Below are 17,868 nucleotides of genomic sequence, written 5' to 3'. Positions count from 1 at the left end.
TGTGTAAATTATAGAATTCTTCAATGATCTATTTTATGAAACTAATTCTTCAGCTGATTTGCTATTTGGAATAAGGATTCGAAACTTACAAATCGATTGAAAAAAAATTTCATATTTTTGAAATTTACAAAAAAAAACAAACCACTTCCCATGAAAACAACTGGTTATTCTCGTTTAATAAAACGTACAAAAAGGAAAGATTGGAAAGCCTTTGAAACCCAACCGGACCTGTTGACTCTTCTCAAAATCGGCCTAGAACCAATGATAATTGGGATGCGAAAATGACAGCAAACTGAAATATGGAACATAGTTTTCTTTTCAAATGGGTTGTAATATCCACCCAAGTAACCAAAAGTCACACATATACTTGAATGAAGGTTTTGAAAGCTACATATTGTCTGACAAATAGATTCAACTGCCAATTCCCTTGATTGAACTTTATGTACTCATTAATCAGCTTGAAGGGTGCAAAAGTGAATAATATGTACGTTATAGGTGACTTATTTTGCTCAATTCGCATGAGAGGACTATATGTATACATTAATGAACTTGAAAGTTGTAGAAGTGACTTACATGTACGTTGTAAGGGATTTAAGACACATAAAAGGCACAATGGTGCTCAAAACGGGATTTACTAAGTCACAAAAAGTGCATTGAGGTGCTTTGAAAATCACATCACCACTTTTCGTTTTAGTTTCAGTTAGAGCAACATCTAGACGTGGTCTTGTGGTAGCGTGTTCGATTTTCACCACCAAGGTCGTGGTTCGATCCGCAAACCGGGAAAGTTTTCTTTTAATAAGTAATTTTGTACTTGAGTGATTCTGATGCGATATTGTCGAGTTTGGAATCCGGCTCTTGGCATCATGGCGGCACTATGAACTGAAGGTGATATGAAACGATGCCAAGTGTGTAGTTGGGATAGAGAAAGTTTTTTTTTGCTCATTTTACGATTTTTTGGAAGCTGAATTGAAGATCATTAAGACTTGTTTTTGATCTTGAATGTATCAATAAGCACTTAAATTTTGATCTGCATAGAACGTACTTCATATCAATGATGGAGCTGAGCATATACGATTTCTTGTATCTGTTTTTTTGGGACTATTGGTAGCTTGGGCAGTTATTCATTTAACAATTTTATAAAAAAAAATGTATAAAAAATAAAGCATTGAGGCAGTATTAATATGTTATAAAATTATAGAAAAACAATAATTAAAATATATATTATGGTTTAAGAATTTCAATAGAACAATCGAAAAGAAAAACTAAAAATTAATTTTTTCAGTCTCTTTTGAATAATTTATATAAAAAAAATCCCTAGTTATAAAGTTTTTCATAGAACAAAAGTTGTTTGTATTCATGAAATAAACTCAGATTTAGGATTAAGATTCTGATTTCAGTAATGAGACTTCAATTTTAGAAACTGTCATGAAATTCATCAAATTCAGAATCGATGCAGCCGAAAAAGTACTGAAAAATGAGTTCTTCAGCCCCTTTGGATATGTTACTTTTAGATAAAAATTTCAACATTTTTCCCCAGCGACTTCTGTGAAATATTCCGATAAAATGGGTTCAAGAGAGTTCAGAACAAAAAGCTTAAGAACGGTTTAAAATCTGTTTATCAGTTTTGATAAAAATATTTTTTTCTCAATTGTTTTTCTTGATTTTTGTTGAATAATTTCAGGGATTTGAAAAAATTTGCCTGAATATTGCTCGGATTTATGGTCGTCCAGTTTTAAATTGCTCGGATTGTCCGGCCCGGATAAGTGCTGAAAATTTTCTGGCAACCTTCGCCATAAGCACGGTGGAAGCAAAGCCAAACTAGGCGTCGATAAAGAAAACAGATTTTTTAATTCAATGACTTCTTCAGCTGTGCTTGTAATTGAACTGAGGACTCGAAACTAAAAAAAAATTATTTTATAAATTACAAAGATGATAGAAGCTTTTGATTTCTGAGTGTAGTATTGATTTTTTTTTTGAATTTTTGAAAGAAAAATGATTTAAAATTGAGATTTTGGATTCACATTCAGAATTGAAATCGGAATACACATTTAATTTCCGCATTCACCTTCAGAGTTCAAATTAGAATATAGATTCAGAATTCAGATTAAATGTGAAATTCAGGTTCAGTTTAGCTTGACTCTTAATCTTGATTTTGAATTTCTGTTCGGAATACAGATTAGAATCCCGAAATTATAAAACATTCAGAAACCAGATCCAGTTTTAAAGTTCTAATTGAGAAGTCATGTTAAGAACAAAATTATGAATTTAGATTCAGAATTAGAGAAGCTTGAGAAGTCAGATTTATCCTCTTAAACGCAATCCGGATCCTGATTCAGCTTCAAATTAAGAAGACAGATTCATAATAAAATTAGGTATACAACTTATTTTCAAAATTTAGATTAGGATTTTTTATTTAAAATTTGATTGAAATCAGATTCAGAATCAAACTAATGAGTATCTAATCATTTCGCTACCCTCTTATTCTGAATCATTTTTTAGGTAGCCTATCATCTTAGGCTACGCGCCACCGCCAGCCATCAATATTGTGGTTGGTTTAATTTATTCAGTTGTAAAAAAAACTAAAAAAAATGCAAAATTCGATCCTTAGACAGCAGACCGAGAGTTTCAAGTGCTACCACGACACCAGTTCAACATGTATTTCATTGACATTATCTAACTGTTTAAATGAATTCTTTAGATACCAGTTCGCTTTCACCCCAAAAAACGTACTGGGTATTTTGAATTTTTCTTTAATCTTAATTATATGACCACAAAATACAGAATCCATCATTGTGTCATATGTATCCAAAGATAAATTACTCTCTGTAAAAAAGGCCCCAATCCACTGTTAGGTGTATTTAATCGGGTTTTTTTAAATTGAGATCACTCGTATAAAAATAAAATTTGGCAAAGTTGTCTCAGCCACAGAAGAAAAAAAAATTGTCAACTTGGTAATTTTTTCTTAAAATTTTACATAGAAAAATAATTGATTTTCATCTGCCAACAAAACATAAAGTTGTACATCAACAAGCTTTGGAGTGCTTAAAATCTGTCAAATGTAATCTTAAGTGAATCATATTTTAGTGAGACTTATTTTTATTCAATCTTCGGCACAAACTCGCAAACATTGAAGGTATTTCGAAAAATATGAATATGAACTATTGAATAAACATTTCCAGTAAAATAAACTGCGAACCTAAATTAAGGTGTAAGAAAATCTGAGAAACTGTAAATTTGCATAAAGTTCGAAAAAGAGCTACCTCTGAAAAAACTTCGAAAATTTTATGTTTCGCACTTTGAGAACACCAAAATTTGCCAAATTACGTAAACTTTCTTATTCATTTTTCAATTTTTTTCCTACTATGGCTGAAACAATTTCGATGATTCATTAATTGAAAAGTACAGTTTTACACCACTTGTTTACACTTTTTGTGGCCATGATCTTTAAAATCTGTTGCATCAAACCTCAGTTTCTTCTATAGAGGAACTTAGTGATTTTATGAGCATTTTGTAATTGATTTATAGATTTTTCCGCAGCATTTTTTCGATTTATTTTTCTAAGACTATAAAAAACGAAAAATGAATAGTTTTGGTTTTATATTATATGGCTGAAAAAATATTTAAGTTACATCAATTTAGTGAGAAATAGCGATAAGGAGGAGTGTATTCGAAAGAAATGCAACATTTTGTTTTGTGAAAAACTTTTGCATGCATGGATGTAAATTAATGAAATTTTCAGTGAAGCTATCTAGTAACAATCTGTTATCACGTTTACAAAATTTGGTGACTATCTGACAAGTGATTTGTGAGATAGCGACCAGTACTGATGTTGATTTATAATTTTTTTGGGCAAGATAGAGAAAAATCCAGAAAAATCTCAGTGGGAGACTCAAAAACAGCTGGAAATCAACTATTCGACCAAAATTCTCATAATAAATCATTTAAGAAGTCCTAAAGACCCAACAGTGAGCTTAAATTTGAGTAAAAGTGAAAATGATTGGTTCCATGGAGTGTAAGGAATGTGAAGGTTTTTTCAAGCTTTATCCGAAAATATGAATAGAGAAAGTGATAGAAAAGTCAAATTTTATTGACTAGTTTGTCTATCTGAATTTATAATAAGTATGATTTTATTCGTACAAAGGAGAAAAGCTGCCCCCTGGTAAAATATACAAAATACGGTGGTCAAATCGTGCGCAAAATATTTGGACTTTCATAATGGACAGCAGAACGAACTCCTTAGCGAACACTTGGCATGTTTCCAACTAGAACCTATTCGTTGATAAGTCTTGCCTGTATTTCCCGGAAAAAATAAGGAAAAAATAAAATATTCAAAGTTTTGTTCTTGAGAAGGCTAACGATCTGTGTAAATTCCAAATTACTCATCCTTTCATAACGATTGACAGGATGAATGGCTAAAAATACAAAGAAGACTGCCTCCAAATACGACCGTTTTATCTGAAAAGGACTTCAATTGGCCCTAAAAGCTTTAAATCTGTTAAGTTGGATCTGTAATCGTGCCATTATGCAAAAACGGTGGTGGAATGATAAAAAGTCAAATATGTTGTTTTTGTTGAGAAGGAGGACAATCGGATAAATTTGTTATAACTTCGATTGAAAATTTTTAGTTATTTCGAAGGTCAAGCTTTAGGAAGTTAAAAACGTAATAAAAAAAAGCCTTGATTTGAAAAAAAGGTGGTTCATTGTATGCATTATAGATGGCGCACGTGTTGCCCAAAACTTAAAGTTGAAAAATCTCTTCATTGGACGCTATCTCGATAACCACTTGCCAGGAAATCGAAGAAAATTGCACATGCCAACATTACATTACCAGGTAACTTCGCTGAAAATCCATCAATTAACATTCATGCATTCAAAAGATATTTACAAAGTAAAGTGTTGCATTTTTTTCGAATACACTCCTTAGACAGGAATGTCAAATAGGCACTCCAAGAACTCTAACGTGTCAAAAAAAAATTGGGTCGGATTGGAATAAATTTATGCTCTTGAAACTCATTTTTGTTATATGTATTAATAAATTTATGAATATGGATTTTTAATATAAAAAAGGACTCTTTCAAACTTTGATACTAATAAAACAATTTTGGCTGTTCAAAATGCTCGCTGGCTTTAGTCTAGGATTTATTTATATTTCCTAGACTCAACTTCAAGATGCATAAAACGTTTTTCTTTCTCGAAAGCTCATAGCTGGGCTGTAGCTATTTGTGTAAGAAATAAAAAAAAATGCTTTCATAAAACGAAGGATACGTCAATTGAAAGACTAAAATCTGTAGGAGTTCCCGAAAAGCAAAACTTTTCTTGGGAGCTCATGCAGAGTTTTCTTGCCATCTTACTTCCAAAAGTGTCAAATATTCACTTTACTCCGAATGAGGAGCATTAAAACCTACCCAGCATCAACATGATTATAAAATATTTCACCCTTGAAATCGATCTAAAAGACATTTATTAAAAAAACCCACTAAATTACCTACATGTGTCTAATTCTTCAACTCACCTTAGCTCGATACTCGTCATCGCTGGATTTCGATTTCATAAAGTACAGATAGTTGATGACTCGTTTCCATTTGAGTTGGACATTCTCTCCGCTGGTAAAAAGGGACCAAAACTCGACTCCATGCAAGAAGAGCACACTGCAAGCTGCCAAGGCGTAGATTTCGGCTCTCGGTTGACTGAATCCATTCTTGATGTGGTTTAGGATATAGTACAGTTGTACGGTTACGCAGATGAAGCCCGAAAGCAGCGAGAAGATGGCCTGTTTGCCATAACAATCATTGATCTTTGTTGCTAGGTCCTGCAACAGCTCAACCACCTCTCGAACGTTATGAATGGACTCGATCGGGCTAATTGGTCGTATTTTAATATTGGCCAGCGTTGTCACTCGATTCAACTTATTATCGTGCAAATTACTCTGGGTGTCCATCCTCGTTAGATTCATCGATTTAAACTGCTTCTGTTCCGATCCCAGTGGAAAGTTGCTGATTCGAAAAACAAATAGAACCGGTAAATTGGTTGTTCAGATTTTTCAATTAAAACAAAATTCATACACGAATAAATTAAATCAATACCGGGAAAATATAATTTCAAATTACAGCAAAATGAAGGGATTTTTTCTACGCTTTCAAGAGTCTGGCTTCCACTCAAAAAAAAAAAAAAAAACGGAACGAGCTCACCAGCAAACACAAACACAAAAGCGAAACAAGCACAACATCAATTTACTTCATCCCCTTGAGTAGCAACACCGATCGATCGGACAGGAACATTATGCAGCCAGCGAACTGGAAATTCAACAGCAGCAAACCAAACTGTTCGGGCGAGGAAAATCGGAAAGAAAAACAAATATATGAGCGAGCGAAAGCGCAAACAACCACCAAAAATAAACAGAGTCATTGGAAGAAATTAAACCACCCGCCCTCGCCCTCGCCGGTATGCCTTTATTCTTTCCTTTCCACCAGCCAACCAACCAAAAAGATTCGTTTGTTTCAACCAACTTCCTGGCTTGGCTATTGGTATACGGGTTGAGCTTGAGAATGAACGAACGCAACTGGTGAAGTCATGTGGAAAAACCGAGCGCCAAATACGAAAACATTGACTGGGATAACGAGAAAAATCCTGTAGGATATCCTGGGAGGAGCCAGACGGCTGAGTGTCCTCCCACCTCCCTCCGAATCGTGACTTGAGTTTTGGTGAAATTTTTGAATTACAAGATTTCAGGAATGTTTAACCAACCGTGTCCTGCCGGCTTATAAGAGTGGTTGTAAATCGTTGGGTTTTGGACCCAAAAGCGTTTCAAATTGAATTGAAAAAAAAAAAATAAAATCGTTCGTAACCTTTAGCGACATTTAAAAAAAAATCTTCAACTAATGCCTCATGCGAAGAAAAACGATGAAATTGTGAACATTTGAATTACTTTAGAATTTTATAAATAGTTATTTATTAGGCCGGAACAAATATAAAATTCTTCTTGTGCTACCTTCCTTTGATTTTTAAACGTCCGGAGGAGATAATCACAAACACATCCTTTGTCACTCTCCCTTCTATTTTTCAGAAATCCGGAAGGGGGAAATAAATAAAGTAAGTTAATGAAAAATTGGATTTTTTTAAAATTCGAACAGTTAGACGAACGAAAGTCAAACTGTAGAATTTGGGTATGGTTTCACCTTTTGTATTCGAGATTTTTTTTTCCAAACTTTGATCTGAAATTACTGGATTTTTCGGTCTTATACAAAGTAGTTGTATGCAAGTTTTTTGCATACAAGGTTTGTCCAATTTGTCAGAATTGTGAAAAATTTTGATAAATTTAAAATTAACTCTCAGCCACTCTCGTGATGATTCAACCGGGGGGTAGGAATACAGAGAGAATTCTTAGTATTTGGAATGTTAATGATCAAAATTACATAATTACTGCACAATTTGCAACAATTTCTATTGCTCAATTTTTTATTTAATTTAACTGATTTTCTCGCACAACTAGACACAACTTACCACAATTTCAATCATTAGCTCCACAATAGACTGTTGCAAAAAATGATTTTTGGGTCACCAAGCATCAGTGTGAAATTTGAGATGATTTGGATGATTCCTGAACTAGCGCAATGCGTTCAATTTTGTATGGAAATTTGTATGAAGGAAGAAATTTTTGCTTATTCAATCACCCAGAAAATTCAAATAAGCTTTAAATGAAGTTTGTCTTTCAAAACCAATGCTTATTCTTAAGCTTCATTTTTTGGTAACATGAGAAAAAGCCAAGTCTTTCATGAAAAACTATAACCATTTCAACATTAAAAATCTGAATTCAATAGAAAAAAATTTAAAATTGCAGGTTTTGTTGGCTAGAGCTTTCATAAATTTATAAATTTCAACTTATGTTTTGGTCAAGATCGAATAAATCAAAAAATTTATTGGTAATGCAAAAAAGTTTTTTGGAATTTTTTTATTTTCATCCTTCGGTTAATCAGCTTTAAAATGAGCACTCAAAAATATTAAAATTAAATATTTGAAAAACCTTTTTTTTTGCATAACATCGAATAGCTTTTCTAGGGTGAAAGTTAGGATTAAGGTTTGTTTACATGAAATGTACTGTGAATCTAGAAATATTTTTCAACCAAAGATAAATGTTTTTGGACTCTCAGTACATCTCTGACGATTTTTGAATGAAAAATTTTGTTATTTTATACAATTTTACAAATTTACATTTTCATTGATTAGGACTGAATCAATCGCTTCCAAAAACTAAGGCTATGATCATTTAGTATCCGGGCCCATTATTTCAGCTACGTTATTAGAGCTCGGATATACAAAACTTTAGCAGCGATGTGTTGGTTATGAAAAAGACTATCTTGCCTATTTTTGCCAGATTTTTAAGTTAATGTGTGTTTAAGATATTTACGATGCAAAAAGACACGGTAAAAATAATTTTGCACAAATGTGCGCCTTTTGCGCATTTTGCGCCTTGAAAATTCTTCATTGTCGGCTTGAAAACTCATAAACTGTTGATTTTTTTCTGATTCTTTTTTGGACCGAATGTTTAAGAAGTATAAGGAGCCACTCTAGAATCCACACGAAGTTAAAATCAAGCATCGGCATGGAACCCTTGATCCTAAATATTGTAAAAAGTCTACGGTTATTGGGGATAACTGAATGCAGACCCCTTAAATAATGCAATTAATCCATTTCCGTCAGTCAAAAAGTGTTATCTGACTAGACAAAAAGTAAATAACTAATAGTGAACAGTTCCTGAGATTTCAATATGTGCAACCGATTTTTACGCAATGTGACAGATGAGTCCTGATGGACGAAGAAATTTACGCTAAAACCGGATTTAAGAGATCAAATTTTTCGAGATGCCTACTCATGAAAAGGTTCCAACCAGATTCCAATTGCTTTTTTCAGATGAGTTTGTGTAAAATAGCATGATTTTGCAAAGGTTTTACTTCTGTGGTAAAAATAATAGATCAATACATGACTGACACAAGTGTGCAAAGATAATAAAGGGGTTTTATGAAAAAGTAAGATTATTTCTTGAAATCCTTGATAAATATTTTTTTTTATATTTTTATATTAAATTTCATAGTAACACCTTCATTTCCTCCATAGAAAGTTTTTCGATCAATTGAATAGTTTTTAAAATACAATCGTTTGTAACTGCCCGGATATTAAATGATCATAGCCTAAGATTGCTTTTATGGCAATAAAAAAAAATTTAAAAAAAAAAATATTTGTGAGGTGTAAAAATGTATAAGTTTCAAATTTTCGTACAAAGCTTACAGCATTATTCTGCACAGCTTACTTGCAGTAACCAGTTAATTATGGTAAACAACTCTATTCGACATTATATCATAAAAAGTTCAAACATAAAAACGGTAATTAAGGTTGAATCATGTTATTCTATTGTTAATTGGGAGCCATTTATTTGTTTTTATCTTGTTCAGTTGATTTTTTCAAAGTTTCGAAATTGTCGAAAAAGTATGAATATAATTTGAAGGCAGCAAATGTCGGTCCAAATTATTAATGATTTTGAAAAAAAATTTAAATCAAAATCAATTTTCAATGTTTAATTTTAAATGTGAAATGTTTATTGTTAAGAGTACTTGAGCCTGTTGGTTATGAACTATAATTCGGCTTCGGGATGGTTTTTGATAACTGAAACTGCAACAGACGTTCGTGAAAGAAAATAGCTGAAATGAATAAGTAATCCAAAAACATATTTAAGTTCTACAGTTCTCACTTATTTGAATAAACATTGAAACCATTTTTGTCATCTCAATAAGAAGTTTTTGAGTACGGACCCGTTAGATTTTGGCAACATACCCAATCGTTAAACTTTACTTTCAATCATTCCTACAAAAAAAAAACATATTAAATTCTCATAACTTTCAGTAAGATTTTGACCATTTTAAGTATTTTTTTGATTATGTTTTTGATCCATTTTGCACATTTCTTAATTTGTTAATTATGTTGTTTTTAAAAGTCATATTTACTATTATTGTCATTCAACATAATTTTTATTTATTTTTTGTCAATTTTAGTCTTTTGTATGCATTGGTTTTTTAACTTGATGAAATTTTCATATTTTGTTTTTTTGGTACTTTTCAAATTTTGATTTTACCGTTGTATGGTGATGAACATTTGAGAACAAGAAATCGTTTTATTGGTGTTCGTCTAACCTATACCGTCTAACCGTTCGATTATGGCACATGTGAAACAACCGGATGTTGCCAAAATAGAATGTTGAAAAAATCGATTGTTTCCAAAAATGAATTTGATGTCAGAGCCTTTATTTCATTTAATGAAATACTTTGTTAAATAATGCAGGATAATTAGATTTGGATAAAATTTGGTTTTAAACTTCCTTCAATTTTCGTTAAAACATCTGGATTTATAGTATTGGAAAAATATTTTTTAAAAACCCTTTTTCTGTTTCTCAAAATCCATAGATTTTAGCGGTCTTTGGGAAGAAAGCTCCTTTAAAACAAATCTTTGTATTCAAAATCTATGAAGTGTTGTACAAATTTACAAAAAAAAAATGTACAAAGTTTCAGAATCCGATTTTCCATATTTGAGAAAGTTTTCTCGAAAACAAGAGTTTATAGAAAAAACTAATTACATATTTTATTTGGATTAAGCGCCCCAAATTTGTTAAGATAAGCTAATAGTTTTTTTGTACCTCGGGAAAATGTGAATTTTGTTGCCTTATGTAATGGTTGCAATTGTTTTTAAAGTGTATAATAAGGCCGAAACTATCAATTTCAATTCAGTCGATAAATTGGAATTTTAAACCAAGTTGAATCTGAATCAAATAATTTAAAAGTTTTCAAAAATGTTTTTTACTAAATGAGTTAAAACCTTTGACATAGAATACTCAAAAACTTGAGTCATGATCCAATAAAAAAAATCTTCCTTCGCCACTCATCCCTTCAACATTTCCGAAAACCCAGAGTGGAAAAAAACAAAGTTTAAAGCATTCCATGAACATTTTGGTAAGGTAATAGAATATTCAAATACGTGCACAAAAATTATACCGTTAAAGTGCGGACATTCATACGTTTGTGATTTTTTCAAATCTCATTGATTATGTTTTTATAATTTTCTTTATGTTTGATATGACATTACTCAATTTTCAGATTATTCTCAATGTTTGTATGCAATTTTGTTGCATGAAAGGTTTAAAAAAACACACTCACAAACATAGGATCTTAGTGAAATTTCATGTTCCTTTAAAAAGATCATGCTTCCTTACCTTTAATTGTATATCCACTGTATATCTTTCGAAGTGATGATGGCTAGCATGCTTACACCACCAGACTACAAATGTGTACTTTGTATGCCATGATGAGGATTCGCTCTCTTGAATCTTGGCGTTGATGACTTGAACTCTAACCACTACCCCATTGAATTAAAATTTATTGCTTAATTGTTTGCTTTTGCTTTAACTTAAACTTTAAGAGTAATTTTTTTGTATCCTAGATTAAAGTCAAAGGAATTTTTTTTAATGAAAATAGTTATTTTTATAAATAAAAACTTCTTTCATGAATTCTATCAAATAACATTTGAGATAAAAATCGAGAAATAAATTAGTTTTTTTAATTTTATACTGTGCGTTTTTATGCAAAACTATTGTGTTATTCAAAATTCTATTGTAGATACCTAATAAAATTTCATGCATTTTTGTCTACAGATGTCTTGCATCACCAAATTAATTACAAGTGCAAGTTTTGGCAGGGTTTAGGAAAGCATATTTTTTTCTAATGTTAGAGTGTTTGATATATTTTCTTGTTAACACAAGGCAGCCAAATTCACATTTTTCCGAGGAACAAAAAATTTTAAAGCATAATTTGAATAAATTGGGGGTGAAGATTGAAAATATACATAGGTGTATATAAGTTATTTTTTCTGTCAGCTCTAGTTTTCGAAACGACGTCTGAAAACAAGTAAAAGTTCAATAAATGAATTTTTTTTTGTCAAAATTATAGAACATTTCATAGATTTTGAAAATAAAGATTCTTATCCAATTATCAACTTTAATTTTGAATCCTGAGAAAAAAGTATAAGTTATTGAGTTAAAATATTCAATATCAAATACTTAAAAAAATTGTTTTATGAATGATGCCATAGATAGTTATGAGGTTATCTATTCAAATTTTGAAAGTTTTATAATTTAATTTTTTCTAAAGCGTTGTATTTCTTAATTAAGATCCAGTCTAGATCTAAATCCTTGATTGATTGCGATCATAAATCCAGTAGAACGCCGCTTATCCGAGGTATTCGTGGGAAGGACCATCTCGTATTAGTAAATCATTGGAATACACAAAATATTTGGAAATACATTTTTTGTTTTAATTATAGCCGTTTTCGCAGCTTTAATACATGGAATTTTTATTGTTATAGATTTTGTTATGGTAGGTATTAAACTCATATCCTTCCCTGGAATTTTTACCCGTTACAATCCCTGGAGTGTCAATTTGACACTCCTGACTAAAACCAATATATCTCTGTTGTTTCGTAGCCGATTTACACATATTTTATAGTTTTGAACATCTTGTGATGTATCTCAAATATGTTTTAAGACATCATTCACCTACAAAACTTCAGTTTTTCCTTATTCAAAGTCGAAGTAAAAAAATCTGAAAAAACTCAAGTCAAAAAATTGCTCAAGTTACACCAGATAAATTTTGAAGAGAGGATTGGAAAAATGACGTAATTTGAAACATTTATGCATCTTTAGATTTTCACAGAAACACAGAACTTTCAACGAATTTTCAAAGGTAGTTGTTTTACGAACTTTTTGTCAACTTACAAGTCCTTAGATTTTCTTGCACTTAAATTCAACTAAGCGCTAGAATTTAAGTTTGTTCACGAAAGATTTTCGCTATAAATTTATATTTATCAGAAACGAAATTTCATATTGATTCTAACCGTGTAATTACATAAGCGCTGCATCTTTTGAATATTTTTTTTTTCAAAACTTGTCGCCACGCTTATTCTGGTTGTTTTACTTGATTGTATTCCATTTACCCGAAAACCATTGCCCAGAATGAATTTTTCCCAGAATGACAAATACCCGAAATCAAACCCCAGAATAAAAAAAAAAGAATGAACCATTTCCCAGAAAAAAATTCCCCAGAATGCACTATTTACCAGAATTTTTTTTTCCCAGAATGGACCATTTCCCAGAATTTTTTTCCCCAGAATGGAACATTTACCAGAATGGCACAAATCCCAGATTTTTTCCCCTAGTATTTTTATTTGTTTTTTTTTCTTATGAATTCTTGAATATTTCATATGATTCGAAATTAATTTTTTCAAAATGATTTTTTAAATGAAACTACGACTTTGAAATTTTCCAACTAAATTTATTTTAGAACCAATATTGTGCTTTGTTTATGGTTTGGGTACTTTAATTGATTCAATGCTTACCATGGTCCTTTAAAAAACCGTTTTGGTATCCGACTCCTCACGCTGCGCGTTCGAACTTGAAAGACGTTTTGTCCCACCCCTAGCTTTCACGCAGACCTAGGAAGCCCCGGCAGACCTAGACCAATGTCTTAGGGCCGCCGCTTCCGACGGCGGGTCGGCGGCCTCCTCGGATTTGGACCTTCATCCTCGTTGGTTGCGGCCTTGCCGCAAAAGAATAAAGTTATGAAACCCCATTTTTTTTGTAGCAATTCCTTTTTTTTTAATATTTCTAGTAAGGATAAATGTTTTCAATTTTCTGGGAAATGGTCCTTCTGGCGAAAAAATTTCTGGTACATGGTTCATTCTGGTGAAAAAATTTCTGGGAAATGGTACATTCTGGCGAAAAATTTTCTGGGGAATGGTTCGTCTGGGGAAAAAATTCTGGGGAATGGTTCTTTCTGGCGATTGGAATTCTGGGGATTTTTCATTCTGGGCAATGGTTTTCGGGTAAACGGAGTACAACCGTTTTACTTGCCAGGCTCAAAAAATTCTAGGAGCGAAAAAACAAATAGGGAGAACTCCAAGATTTGCAACGTGTGGCTAAACGGAGATGCTAACTTGCGTAAGAGAGCGTCACACGTTTTTTATGCGACGGGGCCTCCCAGGAAATACACCCGTCACCCGAATATGGGTCCCATGGCGACAAACGTGTTAAGTGCAATTTATAAGCTTGCAAGTAAGCCAATCTGATCTGCCTTAACTTATAAGACAATAAAGCTATAGTCAATTTGCATGTTTTTAATGGTCGGGTTATATGGGGAAAATAATCAGAAAAGGATCAAACTTTAGCTAAAGGTTTATTGATCAAGATCATGAAGATCGTGAAAATTCGAAAAAAGTCCTAGGGGGAGACCCAAAATAAGCTGGAAATCATCTATTTGACCAAATATCACATGGTAAATCGTTTAAGAAGTCTAAGCGGACTCAAAAATGAGCTTAATTTTTAATAAAAATTAAGATTATTAATTACATGAAGTGAGAAAAATGTTAGAGGTTTTTGCAAGCTCAATCCAAAAATATGAATACAATAAGTGATAGAAAGTTAACTTTTTCTGACTGGTTCATCTAGCTGGCTTATGAATAGGTCTGACTTCATTTCTACAAGTTAGAAAAACTGCCAACCGTCGAAATAATCAAAATAAGGTGGACAAATCGTGCGCAAAATATTTGGACTGATTGTGGGTAGTTATTTTGAAAAATTTCATAATGGACAGCAAAATGAGCTCTTTAGCGGTCACCTGGCAGGTTTCCAGCCAGAAAATTTTCTTCGAAAAGTATTTTCCGAAGATAAACAAGGATAAACAATTGAAAAATTTAATGCCCAGTACTTGAGAAGGCTATCGATCTATGGAAACTGCAAATCACTCAGTGTTTTATAAAGATTGACACGATGAATGGCTAAAAATTCAAATAAGACTGCCTGTTTAAGTTGAATCTGGAATTGTGACAATTCGAAAAAAACGGTGGTTGAGTAATTAAAAGTGAAATTAGTTGTTTTTGCGCCGAAGCCCAAGCCGAAGCCTTGATTTGAAAAAAGGTAGTTCAAAGTATGCATTATAGATGGAAAACACGTTGCCCAAAAAATAAAGTCAAAAAATTTATTCATTGGACGCTAACTCAAAAACCACTTGACAGTTTATCACAAAATATGCACATGTAAACATTACATAAAAAGGTTACTAAGCTGAAAGTTTCATTAATTTCCATCCATGCATTCAAGAGTTATTAACAAAATAAAGTGTTGCATTTTTTTTTTTGAATACATTTCTTATTTCAAATAAATATCTAGAAAGCAAGTTCAACTCATTAGTTTCCAAACCAGCTCACCAGATAGATGATACGTTGTTTAATAACAGAGATACGCGTGAGATAAACATGTCATTTTTAGAATACTGATCCCAAACTTTCGGTTGCTTCATCACCCTGCGAAGTGATCCCAAACTTAAGGACGATAACGTAAGTAACTATTTTTTTTATTTTAAGTACATTGCAATTTTTTTTTCGCAAAATTAAACAAATGTGTTTTAAAAGAATGAAAAAAGGATTTGAATACAATTCAAATATTTAAATTTTGTAAACCTCACCCTAATATGGTCTGGTTTGAATTTAAAGTGCAGATTTTTTGAAAATGTCCCAACCTTAAGCTTAGTATAGGTAATATAAACTCATCCTAAATATTTTGCTAAAAACACACAAAAAAGGTTTTGCTAACGATCTTTTGAATAAGATCAAAGGAATTTCAATGTGTCAATCTGTGATTTTAAACTTCTGGCCGGCAGTGTAGTTAAAAAAAAAACTTGTTTGGACTGGAAGATTTTTGAGTAAATGAGACCTATATTGAGTGATTTTTATTCGAGAAATTGATTAAATGCTTTTTGAGCCACTGCTGCACTGCACGCTTAGTGAAATGCAGTGTTGGCAATTTTACCTTCATTTCCTCATACATTTTTGAGACAGTTAGATCATAGCTTCATTTTTCGAAGCATGTGGTGGCTTAAATAGCCTTAAACCCCTCGCAAAAAACCACACAAGATAAGTATTATTTGGTTCAAAAATTTTCATGATTTTTTATAAATTAAACGAATAATTTAGGGGAATTGAAGGTAAAACAGCCTAACTCCATTTTCCGATGTGTGCGGTGGCTTATAATTTCCGAGACCAAACTTACTTTTTTCATAATTAATTAAAAAATGTAGGGGAATCTAGGATAAAACCAGCCATAGCTCCATTTTACGATGCGTGCGTTATCTTGAAGAGCCTTTGTTTTTTTCTCCCGAAAAAAAAAACACACTAGATAGGTTTGTTTTTGTTCATTTTCCAGTCCAAATCAGTGTTTTTCTGGATATTTTACAAAACATAGGAAAATTAGGGGTTAAGAAGGCACTGTATCTTCGTTCGTTTCCCGATATTTTCACTAAAGGAAAGTATATTTTCATAGATTTGTTTCATGTAGGAGGAAAAATATTGAATTTCTTCGTGATTTATACACTTTTCCTCATTGTTTAATGTTTTACAAAACTCAAAGCAAAGCAAAACCTATTCAAGGGTTCCCAAGTGTTCAATCAAAAGCACTGAAAAATTCCCACCTACCTTGGGCATGCAGAACGACAGCCAATAAAAGAGCGTCCAAATGCGACTCAAATTAACGCCAATCATATAATTCAAGCCACTCATTGCTCCTCCACAGGTGATGGTGACTATTGACGATGGTATTTTTTTTTTGTTGTTTTTGGTTGCCAATCGCGGTGGTGCCGATGTTGATGATGGTGAAAATTCCAAATTCAAATCGAAAGCAACCATTGTTCAGTCGACGCCAATGAAGAAGAAGAGGAGAGGTCCGGAGAGCCAAAATAGGAAAATGGAAAATTGTGAAGAAAATTATTGAGTGACGATGTTGCAATCGATGTGCTCCTATTATTATGGTGGTTTGTTAGTGGTTAAAAAGCATTTCAATTTGCAGCACACCGTTTATCCGGTATCTCGTTTCGAGAGAGAGCAGCAAATTGAAATTCCCAATCGAGAAAATGATACCCGTGTACTGTGGCTGCTCCGAAACCGACCGGAAAAACACTATCATAAATCACTCTGTCAAATGGTTTGGAATGGGGATTTCGATTCACTTTTTTTCCTCTTCTGCTCTCTATTGGTCTTACTGAATATTAAAATTGATCGCTTGGACAAAATGGTATGGTGGATTGTATTATTTTATACATCGATAGAGATGAAACCGGTTTGCCTTTCAGGATTTCTTCGGAAGCAGATAACAGCAGAAAATTATCACAAATTGACTTCAATTGGCTAGTTCTGCACGTGTCATCAAGTTTCTTTTAGCTCGAATGATTAGAAAATTTCATCACCAAACATCTTACCGTATGGATAACATCTTACCAATGCAAACCAATATGGAGACACGTTTCATTTTGATGTTTGGCATCGTGTAGGATATCCCGAATAGAGTACGTAGTTTTTCGTCGCACATTGTCAGTGTTGCCAGTATTTCGCTGGAGGTTGTACGGTTCCGAATGGCGAATACCAGGGCAAACAGATAGGCAAACGAGTTCGGTACAAACTGAAATGGAAATAAAATGTAAATTGATGTATTTAATTTGTTAAATAGTTCGATAAAAGGATTCATATCTTTATTCCAATTCTTCTAATTCGAGATGACGTAAATCTAATTGTGATTTCACTACCAATTTCAATCACTATTTTTCTCATCGAGCAGATTCGGCTAATTTTTTGCGAATTTTGTTTTTGGTACACAAATCAAAGTGCAGTTATTTTTTTCATATCTGTACCAACACGTGAAAAGGATCTATCTTCAAAAGTTAACAAAAACTATTTTCTGTACCTCATGAAAGGCCAACATTTGCACTACTTAACGGTAAACCCCTTTTG

The 17,868-nt window shown here is 32.4% G+C and overlaps 1 protein-coding gene across 1 annotated transcript in view; it reads right to left on the bottom strand.

Annotated features, from left to right (window-relative positions):
- LOC129753766 (uncharacterized) overlaps positions 1-17,868 on the bottom strand; it is a 33,035-nt gene that overhangs the window by 7,894 nt on the left and 7,273 nt on the right. The window contains exons 2-5 of the mRNA XM_055749614.1: positions 17,359-17,539; positions 16,561-16,667; positions 6,235-6,320; positions 5,513-5,993 (exon numbers count right to left, since the gene is read on the bottom strand). Coding sequence (XP_055605589.1) covers positions 5,513-5,993; positions 6,235-6,320; positions 16,561-16,667; positions 17,359-17,539 — 855 coding nt within the window. The remainder of the gene's footprint in view (positions 1-5,512; positions 5,994-6,234; positions 6,321-16,560; positions 16,668-17,358; positions 17,540-17,868) is intronic.

The sequence above is a fragment of the Uranotaenia lowii genome, chromosome 3 (assembly GCF_029784155.1).
Source record: "Uranotaenia lowii strain MFRU-FL chromosome 3, ASM2978415v1, whole genome shotgun sequence".
NCBI lineage: Eukaryota > Metazoa > Arthropoda > Insecta > Diptera > Culicidae > Uranotaenia > Uranotaenia lowii.
This window is presented reverse-complemented; position numbering and strand designations above follow the sequence as displayed.